The 15,159-nt window shown below is 44.8% G+C and overlaps 1 protein-coding gene across 5 annotated transcripts in view; it reads left to right on the top strand.

The window, feature by feature from the left end:
• The window catches only part of ARMC2 (armadillo repeat containing 2), a 121,520-nt gene that overhangs the window by 82,464 nt on the left and 23,897 nt on the right, over positions 1–15,159 (top strand). For all 5 annotated transcript variants that reach the window (XM_055433532.2, XM_088840642.1, XM_088840643.1 and 2 more), the window contains one exon: positions 10,745–11,060. In XM_055433532.2, the coding sequence (XP_055289507.1) occupies positions 10,745–11,060 (316 nt within the window). The remainder of the gene's footprint in view (positions 1–10,744; positions 11,061–15,159) is intronic.

The raw sequence follows: 15,159 nt of genomic DNA, 5'->3' as shown, positions 1-15,159 counted from the left end.
CCACCAGGGAATTTTTTCTCTGGTAGACAAGATAACCTCAAAGTTATGGTTTGTTACCTTAAGGCCATTAGCCGGGTATGATTCTAACCTAGTAATCTTATTCTAACATTCTTTTTAATGCTTGTAAACACCCAGTTCTTGTTCTTGGAGCCCACTTTACCATTGTATTGGCTTCCCTCATTAATGAGATAAGTAATTCTTTTAATGTGTTCATTTTATATTTCTGTGAGAACCAAGTTAACTTTTTATAAATTATACTTTGACTCTATTCTTTTACTTAGGCAAAAGAAGGAAATATTACCGTTTTGAATCATCTTTGATATTTTTTAGTTAGGAAAAATATATCTATGTTACATTTTCCTCAAAACCAGAATGCTTTAGAAGAGCAGGGAAATTGTTCAGGCTACAAGGAAATAGTTATGTGTCCCAACCACTTCCTAAAATCGTTAACCAGAAGCTCTCAGAGATCTTTGTAAATATTCCTTTTGTGATTCTCTAAATGGTTATCATTTGTGTATCTGCCTTATGCACTATTGGGATTCCCTAAGGACACAGGCTTTGTTTTTATAAACCCGAGATGATTCTTGGCATAACAGACTCATGATAAGTGCTGAAAGAATGAATTTTGCGTATGTGAAATGCTTTGGAATCTGTAAAGTATTATACAATATATATATTTTTTCTAGTTCTCTAGTACTTCTTCCTTAAATATTTACTTTCCTCTTCCTACTTTGGAGGAGGAAATAATAATTTTACCCACATTTTTCATGTTGATGGGCTGCCATACACAGCAAAACAGAAATGCGGGATCTTAAATTACTTCAGACCAGCACAGCATCTTAGGTTCCTGTTCCCTTTGGCCCAGGTGACTAGTTGGATAAGATTTGTTTTTCCTCTTTCCCGAGAGATAGAAGTGATTTCCAGAAACAGAAACCGCACACCACATCCTGATGTGAGTGTATTAATCTTCGGTGGCTCAGATTTTGCTCCACCTGAGGTTTACTTGGACATTGAGACTTTTGAACTGATCTTTGAAATGTACCCCAGTCCTCCAGCAGCTTTTAAACTGGAATTATTACTTCCTAGAACTATTTTTGTTTCAGTTCTAGGAAATGTTTCTCCAAGGCTAACTTGGATTATAGACACATGCACACTTTGGACTGGTTATAGTCTTTTAGTGTACAGAGCTGTCACCCAGGGACTCAGTAATCAGTCTGTAGCCCTTATCTTTGTCCTGAGAGATTAGCATTGCCTTTGTCTTAAAAGTTTGAAGGCTACATTGATAATTGGCAGAGATTTCATTTTTCTGGGACTTATTTTTAAATTTAATCATGTTATGACTCAGTTTATTTTTGAAGAACATAGAAACAAAAATCTCAAAAAAAAAAAAAAAGAAAACCCCTCTCTAGTGATAAATGAACTGTCACCTGCGCACACCTCTTTGAGTGTTTTTTGATCAACCAGGTGAGGAGCTTAGCAGGAAACTGTGGCCAGCTGCTTCCCCCGTCCACCAGGGGGAGATCCTGCTTGGAACCAGGTAGCACCAAAGCTGATGGGTGCTGGGAGAAGTGGAATATTTCCTCCCCCATCTGGTGGTGTATTCCATTAAAGGGAAAAAAAAAGAAAAAGGGAGAAAATGTCAAAAGTAAAAAATTTTTTCCTGCTTTTTTTTTTTTTTTTTACACCTTATTCATATTCACCTCTTTTCAAGGAAAAGTCTGACTTAAGCATTTGAAAATTGGGCTTTTTGGAGTGTCCTTAATCTGTCTCAGTTATTAGGTCAGTTGATAATGAAAGGTGGTGGGGAGAGCATTTTCACCTTTATTTTCTACCTGTCTGTGTTGTGAGAATTATTTAAAAGAAACATGGGTTCATAGTTTTTTAACATGATATAAATACAGTAGGTATTAAGGTGGTGAGATATCGAATTCTTTCTTGACTTGAATCATTGAATCATTGTCTCCTAAACTTGGGGAGTTTTAAAAATACAGGTTCTCAGGCCTCACTCTGGGAGAGGTCTGGGACAGGGCCCAAGAACCTATTTTTAATAGGCACTTCAGATGAAGAGCAGGTGTGGGAACCTGTGGTGTAAATTATTAAGATGGCCCCTTAAAACAAATTGTTTTCCCCAATATTGACAGCGGAGGGTTTTCTACAAATCCTCAAGAGATTCTAAAGTGATTAATCAAAGCAGCCGCACAGGGTCGATCTTCATCTTCAGGCATGTGGCCGAAAGTGAATCTCCCTTCAAAGTAGGAACCAAATCAGCAAGGCAGGCCTGGTGCTGGTGTAGGTTTCCCCAGTTAGTGGTGATAACCGCCTGCCTTGTGCCTTTTGCTGAGGCACAAGGCAGCCGCGGAGCACTTTCTTAGCCAGAGAAAATGAGGTGGGTCGTTCGACCCTTCCAGGGATTCTCTCTGCCAGACTTGGGTCAAAACAGATGGCACTGAGACCAAACCCAGTCTGATAACTCAGCCATTGAACTAATGGGGCTTCAGACACTGGGCACACCGGGCTACTCGGGAAAAGTGAGCCCTGGGGATCCTGCAACTGGCAGCAGAAGGGAGGATTCCTTATCCTCAGCTAGCTAGACAAGCCACAAGTTGTTCTTGATTCATTTGCTAATGAAACAACCCCCGAATTTTATTTCTGCTTTGAGAAATTTCATTATGTCTCTGTCAGGCGAGTGTATGCGCCTTGGTTCTGTCTCGTCATAACAAAGATTTGGAATGACGGACGTTAAAGCCCTTGGCGCGTCACAGCTCTAGGGTCTTGGACAAACCATGTTACAGTGTTACAGCTCTATTTTATTTAGAAGATACCAGGAGAATCCATCCTCGAAGCGTGAGGGTGTGCCAACCCAAAGACACAAAGAGAAGAGGGTGGAGGAGCACGCCAGCACACGGGAGAGAGAGAGAGCCGTTTGGCTCCTCTTTTTATATGTTTTTCCCTCCCCCTGGGCCTGCCCTATGCAAATTGGGCTAGCCAGGAGTGCTGTTTGTTCTACCTGAGGTCCTCACTCAGGTCCTCAGACCTTCCTTTGACCTTCCTTTGTTCTATTTTCGCGGGCTTTTCCCTTCCTTGTCTTTTAGCCAGCGCCATTTTGGACTCCTGTTTCCTATTCTACCTACCTAACATCTTCATATCTAATCTTTGTTAAGTTTGCAACAAAGCTGAGGACAGTTTGTTCATTTTAAATAACGCATGGTTGGGTTCACAACAACTCTGTCCACCCATAGCCCTTCAGTGATGCGAGCTTGTCAGAATATGATGGCTGTGGTACAAGCCAAGGGTTTCATCAGCAGTCTCAGAGAAAAGGAATCCACTCCTCCCAGCTCTCACAAAGGACTTCCTCAGGGAGAACAAGGGAAACTTCTTTGGCTCATGTCTGTCTATGAGGTTGATTTGTCCAGGAGCCATGGTCTAACTGGTAACTCCCAGTTCCCACACACACAAAAACTGAGACCAAAACACAGCACTGCAGTCAGCGGGGGTGCAGTTTGTAAGTTAGACTAGAGCACAAAGAAATGTATCTATTTAAAATGCTGACCGAAATTCAGTTAAATGACAAATCTCATTTAAGAACTATGCACATATTGTATGCTTTATGGTGTAAACTGCATTTGGTACAACCAAATGTGCAAGCAGATGGGCCCAGTGTGGAAGGCGTGAGCAGGGTCTGTGGCAGCCTTGCAAAGCAGACCTGCCTCAGGGGTGGCTCTGACATCAGTGTTGCCACATTTAGCAGCTCACCAAAATATGTTTGGGTTTGTTTTTTTGGGAGAATGGGAAAGGATTTTCCCCCATTTCTTCTATAAATATCTACTGGGCAGGAGATCAGGTAAAATCCCTCAAATAAGACTTGTAAGTCTGGCAATGTTTTGCAAAGGTCACAGTCCAAAAAGAAAATGACCTTTATCTACATTCCCATCACTCCTGTCCATTAAACAGCTATCTGTCTAACCCTCCCCACTTTTAGATACATTCAGTTTCTTGTGTTTCTTTTGTGAAACAGAACTTCCCGTGCAGGGCAGTTGTCAGCCTCAGAGAACACTGTCTGGGAATCCCCCAGCATGTCCCTGCTTGTACTGCTTTTTAAGCTGAGCCTCTCTCATCCTGGGCAAGCCGCTGTCTTCAGGCATGTGAATGCTGTCTGATTCAGAGTGCTCAGGCATCCTGGTGTTGAAAACGGGACCCAGAAGGTCTGGAGAGTGTAGGGCTGAAAGCAAAAAATATTGGCCCCTTTTGGAACTGTTCTCCAGTGCAACCACAGCCGAGCGGCAGGCCAGAGGATAGCGCGACCTTTCTCCCCCCTCCATCCTCTTTGGGGCCGCCGAGGATTGGCGAGGGAGGCGCCTCCACCCCTTCCCCCGGCGCCTTTATATGGTGACTTGGCTCCCCGCTCGCCCTCCGCCTCCAGCCTGGCAGGAGCGCCCTGTGGCTGTCTTCCCAGCCCCTCGGCAGCCACATTCCCAGTGGGTGCTGTGAGCGTTTGGCTGAGCTCGCTCCTTTTCTCGGCCTTGGCCTTGGTCTGCACCCCTGACCGGGCGGGCAGCACAAAAAGCCCTTAGCTTGTTCTTTCTTTCCAGCTCCTGCTGCTTTGCCCTTGTGGAGCTGGCTCTTCCCGCCCACCCCCTCCAACTCAGCACAGAACCTAAATGCCTGATTTATGTCTGTTGACTTAAAAAAAAGAACAGAGCCCAGTGAAATTCTAGCATCGCCCTGGTGCTTTTGAGTGATAGCTGCGTTCAGAAGCATATAGTATGTGCTCAGTAAAGGGATGTTAGTGGGATGGATAGATGGATGGAAGCATCAAGTATAATCTCTTCTGATTTTTAAATGATTTTCTACTTTGATTCTGGTTTTGAGACTCCAACATCTCAGATTCTTCTGATTTGTATGGCTCAGCACTTGGGCAAATGTTGACCCACTTTCAGTAGCCTGGGGTTAATTAGCATTTCTGCAGCACTGCAGTCTGTCTTCCCAATGTGTAAAATTTATCTGTTCTTCAAGCCACCTGTAAGCTCGATTAACACTGGAGTTTCATCTGAGGGTGGGAAGTTGGGTAAATGTTGCAAATTGCAAATCCTGATTGAGCTCTCAGATCCAAGTTTCTAACCAAAATTTAAAGAGGGCATCTTGATGAGTTTAACTTTCTGGTTAAAGGAGGGTTCCAATTTTGAGCACATTTTCAACCCCTTCAGTGTCAGCCCACTTTTGAAAATCTAAGATATTTTCCTTGACTTAGGAGAAGTATTCTCTGAAGTAAGTAATGGAGCCTGCTGAATATAGTTGATTCTTTCTGTGACATCTTGATATGATTCCTTCCCCATGGTCAACATTATGTACATGGGTTATTTTAAGGTTCTGTGGGTAGGAAGGGTGTGGAGTCAGGGAGGAGTGGACAGTGGGTGGGGAGTAATGTGAGGTAATGGCAGAAGTGGTCACGTGGGGCTGGATGGTAATTAGATGCTGGCTTTGGTGTTTTATAGGCAGTGGATGGTTTTGAACGGGGGGTGATGTAAGAGCTGTGCTTCTAGAAGTGGTGTTAACCTTGGTCACAGAGGGAGGAGCCCGTCAAGGATCTCTGACAAGAGTCTACAGACTGGGTTAGCCAGAGCGGGTGCGGGAAGCGGGAGTCAGGGGAGATTCTGAGATGACAGAGTGGAGGGAACTCGGTGACTGAGAGAGGGGAGAACAGAAGCTGCCGCTGGGGCTGAGCCTGGGCAAGACGAGGGTCATGGGAATGAGGAGGAGGGTTGAAGTGCTTTGGGAATCCGTCTGTGAGTACAGAAGTGATTGTCTGAGTCCTGCTTCTTCTCTTTACCAGTGTGGGACTCTGGGGCCAGGGAGTCTCTTCAAGCCTCAGTTTCTACATCTCTTGAGTAGGGAGAAATCTCCTCCGTTGACTTTAGGCCAGTGTTTCTCACATGGAAAATAACAGTCAACTCAGAGGCTGTTGCTGGAACTTGACAGAGACCACTCTGTTCAGCAGTGTCCTGCTCCTTGTTTTGTTCCAGTTAAAGTAATTTGATTTACAGGCGTGTGGAGCCCATTCAGATTGAGTAACGTGTTTGCTCATGAGGGCACAGCTTATGCTAAACCAAAGAGAACGTTCAGCTTTCTACCGGCTATACCTGGGACGCACAGTGGAGGTCAGGCTTCGTCCAGTGCGTGAACCTGTCTGAGTTCTGGTTGGCCAGAGCTGTTGCTGGGCTGAATCCTTTTTAAGCAAAATTAGAAAGTCGATGTGAACTGGTTATGCTAGATTGCCTTCTTAAAAAAAAAAAAAAGATTCTCCTGATTCATCTTCATTTTGCTGTTTCAAAACTATGCAGTTGTGGTCTGAACATGCAACTTTGTGTTCAGTTTAACAAAAAGGCTGTAGCAGTGTTGATTTATAGGTGGTTCTCAGATAATTGTCTTAGAATAAAGGAGAGGCTCTGTACCTCAAAGGAGAATGGCACGATGATGAACTTGTTTTTTGTGAGCTATTTCTCTGCAAATTGATGATCTCGGCCTTTGTGTAATTTTTCAAATCTTTATAGGATTTTAATTAAGTGATATTTAGTAGACCTGAGCTTGATTGGGCTGTGGAACAATAAACAACCTCATGGTAACACCGTTCAGGGGCCGGGTACCTCACAGAGCACAGACCACCCATGGGGAGCTAAGGGGCCCTCTTGCTCAGCCCCCTCTTTCAGGATTCCCGATGAGTCCAGACAAGCACTGGCAGGGGAGTAAGGAAACACCACCTCTGCCAGCTGCCTGAGAGCCTGCTCCTCTTCTGGCCTATTCCATTCTCTCTCGAGATTCATGGAGAACATATTTGTGAAGGGTTGAGGGGAGAAAAAGAAGACGATGCTTTAGACAACCCTGAGAAAGAGGAGAGAAGTAGCAAGTGTAGCAGTTGCTGGGAGTTTGGTGGTGCACACAGTGCAATCTGCCAGCCCATTTGTTGATTCTGCATGCCATCCTTCAGTTGGCACCACTGCTGCCAGGAACCACCCCCTCCATTTTCCATCTGAAGGCAGGGAGAGAGGCACTGCGGCAGCGTTAACTCTTCCTGCCCTAAAGCCTAGAGTTTCTCATCCCCGTGTCAGGCTTAGTAACCTGTGCCATATTAGGACCCACAGAGACATTTGAATCAAAGAATTTTAAAAGTGGCAGGGGCCTGAGGGAGGTTTTCAAGCAGGAAGAGCAGCACCCAGTCTTCCCAGGTGGGACCAAATGTGATGGTGGGTAGAGGTCCTTTGAAATTTGAAGAATAAGGAGCTAGAGGGAGCCCTGCTTTTACCTGCGGCCAGAGATCTGGTCAGCAAATCAGCAGTGACAGCTGCAGGTGGTACAGGGCCAGAGAGGTCTTCTGAGCTAGACCAACCAGAAGAACAAACATTGGAGGCAGAGGTGAAGTGGCAGAGCTAGCAAGAGGGCGAGGGGTGGAACAAATAGTCTAGCATCCTTCAGAAGACAAATCTTAGGAGGGAAATTAATTAATTCTTTTGATGACTTAGCCAACAGAATGCGACTATTTATTGTGTGCTTTAAGAAGTCATTTAAAAACACTGATTATGTCTTTCCTGTCTTGCTTAATGTGCTTCTGTGGAAATAAGAGCAAGTCCAGGAACACCGGGAAGTCTAGAAATGTTGGCCATAACTACTGCCTAGGGCATGAGGGAGGTGGCTATCTGGGTTGTGGAGACTGGGAACATTTTGTTCAAGTTAAGGAACTGCAAATTGTCACTTCAGAGAATTAGTTAATTTGTGTACCTAGGTGCTTGGAACAGGGATTGGTGCATTGTAAACACAGAGTATTAGTTGCGGCTACTACTATTAGTAATAATAATAATTATTACCATTTTCAGAGGTAGGGCTAGTACAGAGTGTCTTTAATCAGAAATTGTGTATCAGAGTTTATGGGGAAAAAACTCATGCTCCTCAGTTTAGAAAACACAGTGGAATTTTCCTTCAAGGAGCCTAATTCTCAGAAACAGCCTCTGTCTTGGTTGGAAAATGGTCTGCTTTGCTGTTGGTTGTAACCAGGGAGGGGGGAAGTACTCTCTTTCCAGGGCCCAGGGAGAGGCCTGCCCCACGGGAAATTAAATGAAGTAACCACTGGTTTCACGTGAAGGGAAACTGGAGTTTTATAACACAACTTTGTGAGCTTGGTTTAGATTTAAGACCTACCTGCTTTAGCTTCTTTAGGGAACTGTCTGGTGATCCGACGCAAACAAGGTGACCCCAGGCCCGGAAAGGGACCGCCCCAGGTATTCTTTCTCAAGACATGCTCATGCTCCTTTTCCCAGCGTCAGCTCACCTATCCTCCACACCACATATCTGCTTTTATTCATTTATCAAGGTTGAACTCAAAATCATGGTTGTAACTTTGCTAACCTCTCCTGCTGCCACCCCCTGTTCGCTGAGCGTCCTCTCTAGACTCCTCTCAGACCTCTGGGTCTTTCCCACATAGGTTAACGCTAGTAATATTTTACTGATAGTAAAGGATTCAGATGGAGAAGGAAATGGCAACCCACTCCTGTGTTCTTGCCTGGAAAATCCCAGGGACGGGGGAGCCTGTTGGGCTAATGTCTATGGGGTCGCACAGAGTCGGACACGATTGAAGCGACTTAGCAGCAGTAGCAAAGGATTCAGAACAGTGCCTGAATCATCACTCACTATAGTCTGTGCTTTATATGTTTTGTCTCATTTAATTTTGCATCACAGTATTTTCCCCATTTTACAGATGAGTTAATCGAGACACAGAAAGGCCAAGTGAAGTGTGACCCAGGCTGCCTGGCTCTCTAGCTGGGAACCATAATCCCTTTGGGTGTCTCGTTTCTTCCTGAGCCCTTTCAGTCTTACAGTTTCTCCACTTATTATTAGCCTTGTCTTCTCAAGAAGATGGTGAACTCTTCAGAGCACGTTGCCTCATCCTTGTTTGTATATGTGTGTATTCCCCCAGGCCCCAGCATTCAAAATGTACCCAAGGACTAGCATTCCCGTTGTGGTGGGGGCAGGAGTGAGTCCCCTGCCTGGACCACCTGCGTGATGAGTTGCACACTGCCCAGCTGAGGTTTTTCTGGGTGTGAACACTCTCCTGGGCTAGTGCCAGTCGTGTTAGACTCTGTCCTTTCTTAATGTTGGCAAATGGTTCACAGCTGCACAAGCAGCAGCCTGGCTGCTTCTCCACCAGGACCAGGGAAAACGTTTTCAAGAACAAGCAGGAACAAGTTGGTATTGGCAGAGCAGACCCAGGCAAGCCCCAGCGTCTTGCCCTTTGTCCTGGATCCTCCGCTCTCTTTAGGCCACACGCAGTGCTGGGGCTGCTCCCATCCCCCAGGTCCCACCTGGAGAAAAAACGGCCCAGCCCTTTGCCCTCTGTCCCAATTCCTTAAGGCTGCTGCTAACTACAGATCTGATAAGGTTGGGTTTGTGGAATTCCTCCTTATATTTGCATTTGAAAGGAGATAATTCCTTTACTGCTCAGAAAGCAGGCAAGGCAAAGGAGGAGGTAAATCACGAGCCGCTTGGGAGGCACAAGTGTACCAAAGACTCCAGGTCTGGGTAATCCGGGGTTCAAATCCTAACTCCACCCCTCCCTGGCTGTGACAAGGGCGGCTTCTCCAAGCCCGTGTCTTGTCTGTAAACAGCACCCGCACAATGAGGATCAGCACCCTGGCTAGTTGTAGCCCCTCAGTAAGTGTTCCTTTAACAACAGAACTGATCTGTCTGCCCACTGTTGTCAAATTAAGAGCACAGTTGCTTCTGTTTCTTGTTCAGTCATAAACTGTCCTCAGCTGAGGTTTTAAAGAAACGTTTGTTTGTTATTAAATATAGCTTGTATACTGGAGAAGGAAATGACAGCCCACTCCAGTCTTCTTGCCTGTGAAATCCCATGGACAGAGGAGCCTTGCACAGTTCGGTTCATTGGGTTGCAAAGAGTCCTGTGCAACTTAGTGACTAAACAACAACAACGGCTTTTATACAGAAAAGTGCACAAAACACATATGTACCATTTAGCAAACAGTTATAAAAGCATCAGCCATGTAACCACTGCCCTGCTCAAGAAAAACAAATACTGCTGTAAAGTGGTAAATACTCTGTAACGGTGGTTTTCATCTGTGGGCAATTTTGCCCCCACGGGACATTGAAACATTTTTGGTTGTGGTATGTGAGGAAGTGCTTCTGGTATCTAGTAAGAGAGGTTGGGGTGCCACTAAATGTAAATAGCCCCCATAACAAAGAATTATCCAACCCCCAAAGTTAGCAGTGCCCTGGCTGAGAAAGTCTGATGTAGCACAAACTGACTGCGCCTATGGGACAGACAAGTACTCCATTTTGAGAAACACAGTGCTTGAGCAGGAGGTGAACTTTTAGGAAAAGATTTGGGTGCTCAAGAAACCTGTTTGTGTCAAGACTTTGTTAGTAATGTCATCTCACTCAACTAATTGTTTTCTAAAGGAAAAATAAAAGCCAGCCTGAATTTCACATGAAGGATCTGAAGTTAATAGACCTTGCTAACAGCATCAGTCAGTTTGTATTCTTTCATTGCTGTCAAATGCTTTTAATCTCCTCTGTCACTTTGCACCAATCCTGGGAATCAAATACAGTACAAGTCAGCGGAAACCAGAAGTGTTCCATCTTACTATTAATTAAATCATGAATTAATTAAATACTGTGCTCTTCCCAACAACTTGTCCCAGCCCCTTTGCTCTTGTAACTCTTTGTCTTTAATTTATTGCAGGATTTAGTTGTTCGCATTGTTTTTATTCTTGGCAACCTGACAGCGAAAAATAACCAGGCTCGTGAGCAGTTTACCAAGGAGAAAGGGAGCATCCCAACTCTGCTGTCTTTATTCCACACATTCTACAAACTGGATCTGCATTCTGGGAAGCGCTCAGGGGAAGGAGACGAGCGTCCCAAGGCACCGAGGCCGGCCCAGGCAGAGGATGTGCTCATCAAACTGACCCGCGTGCTCGCCAACCTGGCCATCCACCCAGGCGTGGGCCCGGCCATCGCCGCCCACTCACACATCGTTGGCCTGCTCCTTGCCACGCTGGGTAAGAAACACGGCCCTAGATGGGCTGGTGTTCTGTGAGGGTTTTAGCAGTACAACCTGCTCGCTTTAACGAGCCTTCTCAGTTGTGACAGGAAATTCATTTGTCTTCTGTTCAGAACTGCCTGAAAAGTAATCCAGCTTTTAAAAAAGGAAAAAAAAAATAGTAATACATCCTCCTGAAATCATAAGTCATGTCCAACTCTTGTGTCCACATGGACTATAGCCAGTTATGCTCCTCTGTCCATGGGTTTTCCCAGGTAAGAATACTTACAACTGAGTGGGTTGCCATTCCTTCTCTAGGGTATCTTCCCTACCCAAGGACTGAATCCAGGCCTCCTACATTGCAGGCAGATTCTTTACCATCTGAGCTACCAGAATTATTACTAAAACCCACTGAACTGTACAATTTAAAAGAGTGAATTTTATGGTATGTGAATTATATCACAACTTTTATTTTAAAAAAAAAGCTTGCCAATCAAATTATCAAAACTGGCCAACTAACCACAGAGTTTAAAATTCCAGATTTTTCCTGGATTAGTCCACATAATTAAAGTTTATTTGTCTTTTTATTTTTTCAGCTTTTTACATTATCCACAATTATAGTCTCCAGGTCCCATCTTTTCCCCTGTATTAGACAGTTGGATCTGCCATAACAAAACACTGCAGGCTGGGTGGCTTAAACAACACAAGCATATTTCTCACAGCTCTGGAAGCTAGGATTGTAAGATCAGAGTGCCAGCTGATTCTGTTCTGGTGAGAGCCCTCTTCTTGACTGGCAGGTAGCTTCATTCTCCTGTGGCTTTTCCTCAGTGTGTGTGGGTACATGTGAGAGAATGATCTTTCTCTTCTTGTAAGACCATCAATTCTATCCGATACAGAATCCACCCTTGTGATCTCATTTAACTTGACCTCCTAAAAGTCCTGTCTCCAGAAATAATCATATTAGGGTTTAAGGCTTCAACATATAAATTTGGGGGAGGGGACACAATGCAGTTGATAATATCTTACCTCTGATCCCCCCCTTCCCCAGATTCCTGATTTTCCCATGTGCAGAATACTTTCATTCCATCTCAACAGCCCCAAAAGTTGTTAATTTCAACATCAACTCTGAAGTATAAGGTCCCAGATTTCATTTAAATATCATCTAAATCAGCTATCATGAGTTGTGAGATATGAGACATCCTAAGGACAGGGAGGCCTGGGCGTGCTGTGATTCATGGTGTCGCAAAGAGTTGGACACAACTGAGCGACTGAAGTGAACTGAAGGAACAATTCCTCTCTTACTTGAACCTGAGAAACCAGACAAGTTATATGCAAAAACAGGATGGCAGGACCAGCACAAGATAGATGGTCCTATTCCAAAAGAGAGAAATAGGAAGAAAGGGAAGTGTGATGTGTCCCCACCAAGTCCCAAGCCTGGTGAGGTGAATTCCATAAGATCTTAAAGGCTTGAGCATAATCCTCCTTGGTTACTTGCTGTTCCCTCCAGACCCACTGGGGCAGTGGCCCTGCCTCCACAGCTCTGTCAGTTAGGCCACCAGGGCTCTGCCAGGGCAGTCTTGCCCTTAAGGCTTTGGGATGAAGACCAGTGTGACCTGCTGAAATTGAGGCAGTGGCCCCGGTGATCTCTGAATCACTGCTGGGGTCAGTCTCTCCTCTACTTGCAGAGTAGTGCATATTCCCAACTAAACAGCTCCACACTCTTTCCTGTCAAGTCCAAGGAGCCTGATAGCTTCCTTCACTCGGTCCTGACTCTGTCCCCTTCAGCTCAGACTGGCAGTGCTTCTGCTCACATAATCTCTCAAATGCTATACTGAGTGATAATAAGACAACCACGCATGTGGTGTTCCCTCCAGTACACGCTTTTTTATTTCTTGCAATATGGACAGGCTGAGAAGTTTCCAAGTCTTCAAGTTCTACCTCCTGTTGCTTAAAAGTTCCTTCTTCAACTCATCCCTCTCTGAAGTGAAAGTGAAAGTTTAAGTCACTCAGTTGTGTCTGAGTCTGCAACCCCATGGACTGTACAGTCCATGGAATTCTCTAGGCCAGAATACTGGAGTGGGTAGCCTTTCCCTTCTCCGGGGGATCTTCCAAACCCAGGGATTGAACTCAGGTCTCCGGCATTGCAGGCGGATTCTTTACCAGCTGAGTCACAAGGGAAACCCAAGAATACTGGAGTGGGTAGCTTGTCCCTTCTCCAGGGAATCTTGCCAATCCAGGGATCGAACCAGGGTCTCCTGCATTGCAGGTAGATTCTTTACCAACTGAGCTATCAGGGAAGCCCATCCCTCTCTTATTACATGCTAATGTAAACAGTCAGGAAGTGCCAAGCCTCTTCTTAAACACTCTGCGTGGAAATCTCAGCTAAACATCCAGTATCATTGCTTGCAAGTTAGACCTTCCACAACACAATTCAGCCAATTCTTTGCCATTTTATAACAAGGATTTCCTTTCCTGCAGGTTCCAATGATATCTTCCTTCTTTCCATCTGAGACTGTGCCAGAGTGGCCTTTAAAGTCCATTTCTCTAACAGCATTGTACTCATGACTATTTCTGTGTTCTCTAAGAAGATGGAAGCATTCCCTCCAGCTTTCTCTTATCTTTCACCCTTTGCCAGAATCACCTTGTCAATGAAAAATTAATCAGTGAATCTAAGAAAGAATTGGAAAGTTTTATTCAAGCCAAATTTGAGGATTGTAACCCAGGAAGAACATCTCAGAAAGCTCTTGAGAACTTTTCCCCTGGTTAGAAATCAAAGCACAGTTGCAAAAGATTTTTTGAGACAGAGGGCTCTACATCAAATGATGTGTTATTGACAGTTTACATTATCCAGATCTAAGCATCATCCTGGTGTGTCATGTGACCCCTTGCAAGGTCAAGAAGGACTGTTATCTTTTGAGGAGGGACTTGTCTTGATGCTGGGAGAATGCTGCTCTTTATGGTTGAGCAGGTACTCCTGCTGAGGGAGAGGTTTGGCAGATACACAAACCACAGTCAGGGGAGAGAGGCCACAGAAGAGTTTTTATGTTTAAATTTTTCTTATCTTGCCATAAAATATAAATTTTATTTCACAACCTATAACATCCATATTTCTAGCATACCCTGCAGAACTCCTCCAGCCTCCACCCGTTACTCAGTTCCAAAGCTGCCTCCGTATTTTTAGGTATTTGTTACAGCAGCACCCTACTGCTAAGCACCCAAACCTGCCTTAATCTGCTTAGGATGCCGTAACAAAATAACACAGGCTGTGACTCAAAAAACAGAAACTTATCTTCTTACTTCAGAGGACTGGAAGTCTGAGATCAGGGTGCTGGCATGGTTCCCGTGAGGTCTCTCTTCCTGGCTCATAGATGGCTGCATTTTTCCTTTCTCTTCCTCTTCTAAAACCACCAATTATATCAGAAAAGGACTTCACCCTTACGATCTCATCTAACCCTAATTATCTCCTAAAAGCTGCATTAGAGGTGAGGGCTTCAACATATGAATTTGGGAGGGACACAGTTCAGTCCGTAGCACCCCCGCTTTCCACTTTCTAGGCCTTGTCATTTCCCACGGGCACCTCTGCCTGCCAGTGTGCAAGGAAATTAACTGCCATCCAGAGATATCTACTTTGCCACTACTTACCAGACTCTGAAAGATTTTGTTGCTGTGAAAGAAGCTTTAATGTCTGATGAAAATAATGTTTGGGGGTAACCTTTGAACTTTAGCCCTTTGTATAACCTCACTACATAGTCAGTGCTGTGCTCGTATAAAAACAGGTTTCTTCGTCTGCTCAGACTGCCATAACAAAACACCACAGATTGGGTAGCTTAAGCAATAGAAATCTATTTCTCACAGTCCATAGGCTGGACGTCCCAGTCAAGGAGCCAGAAGGGTTGATAACTGGTGAGAGTCCTTTTTCTGGCTTGTAGATGGCCCCCTTCTCGCTGTGTCCTCACGTGATGGGGAGAGAGCTCTGGTGTCTCCTCCTCGTCTTATCAGACAGAGCACCAGTCGTATCGGATGAGGGCCCCACCCTCACGACCTCATTTAACTTTTATACCTCACCAACCCTGTCACCAAATACAGTCACTTTGGGGGTTAGAGCATCAACATATGAA

Source organism: Moschus berezovskii, chromosome 10 (genome assembly GCF_049115385.1).
Source record: "Moschus berezovskii isolate FMDL1 chromosome 10, NW_MosBer_1.0, whole genome shotgun sequence".
Taxonomy (NCBI): Eukaryota; Metazoa; Chordata; class Mammalia; order Artiodactyla; family Moschidae; genus Moschus; species Moschus berezovskii.
Note: the sequence above shows the minus strand (reverse complement) of the source record. Positions and strands in the feature narration are given on the sequence as shown.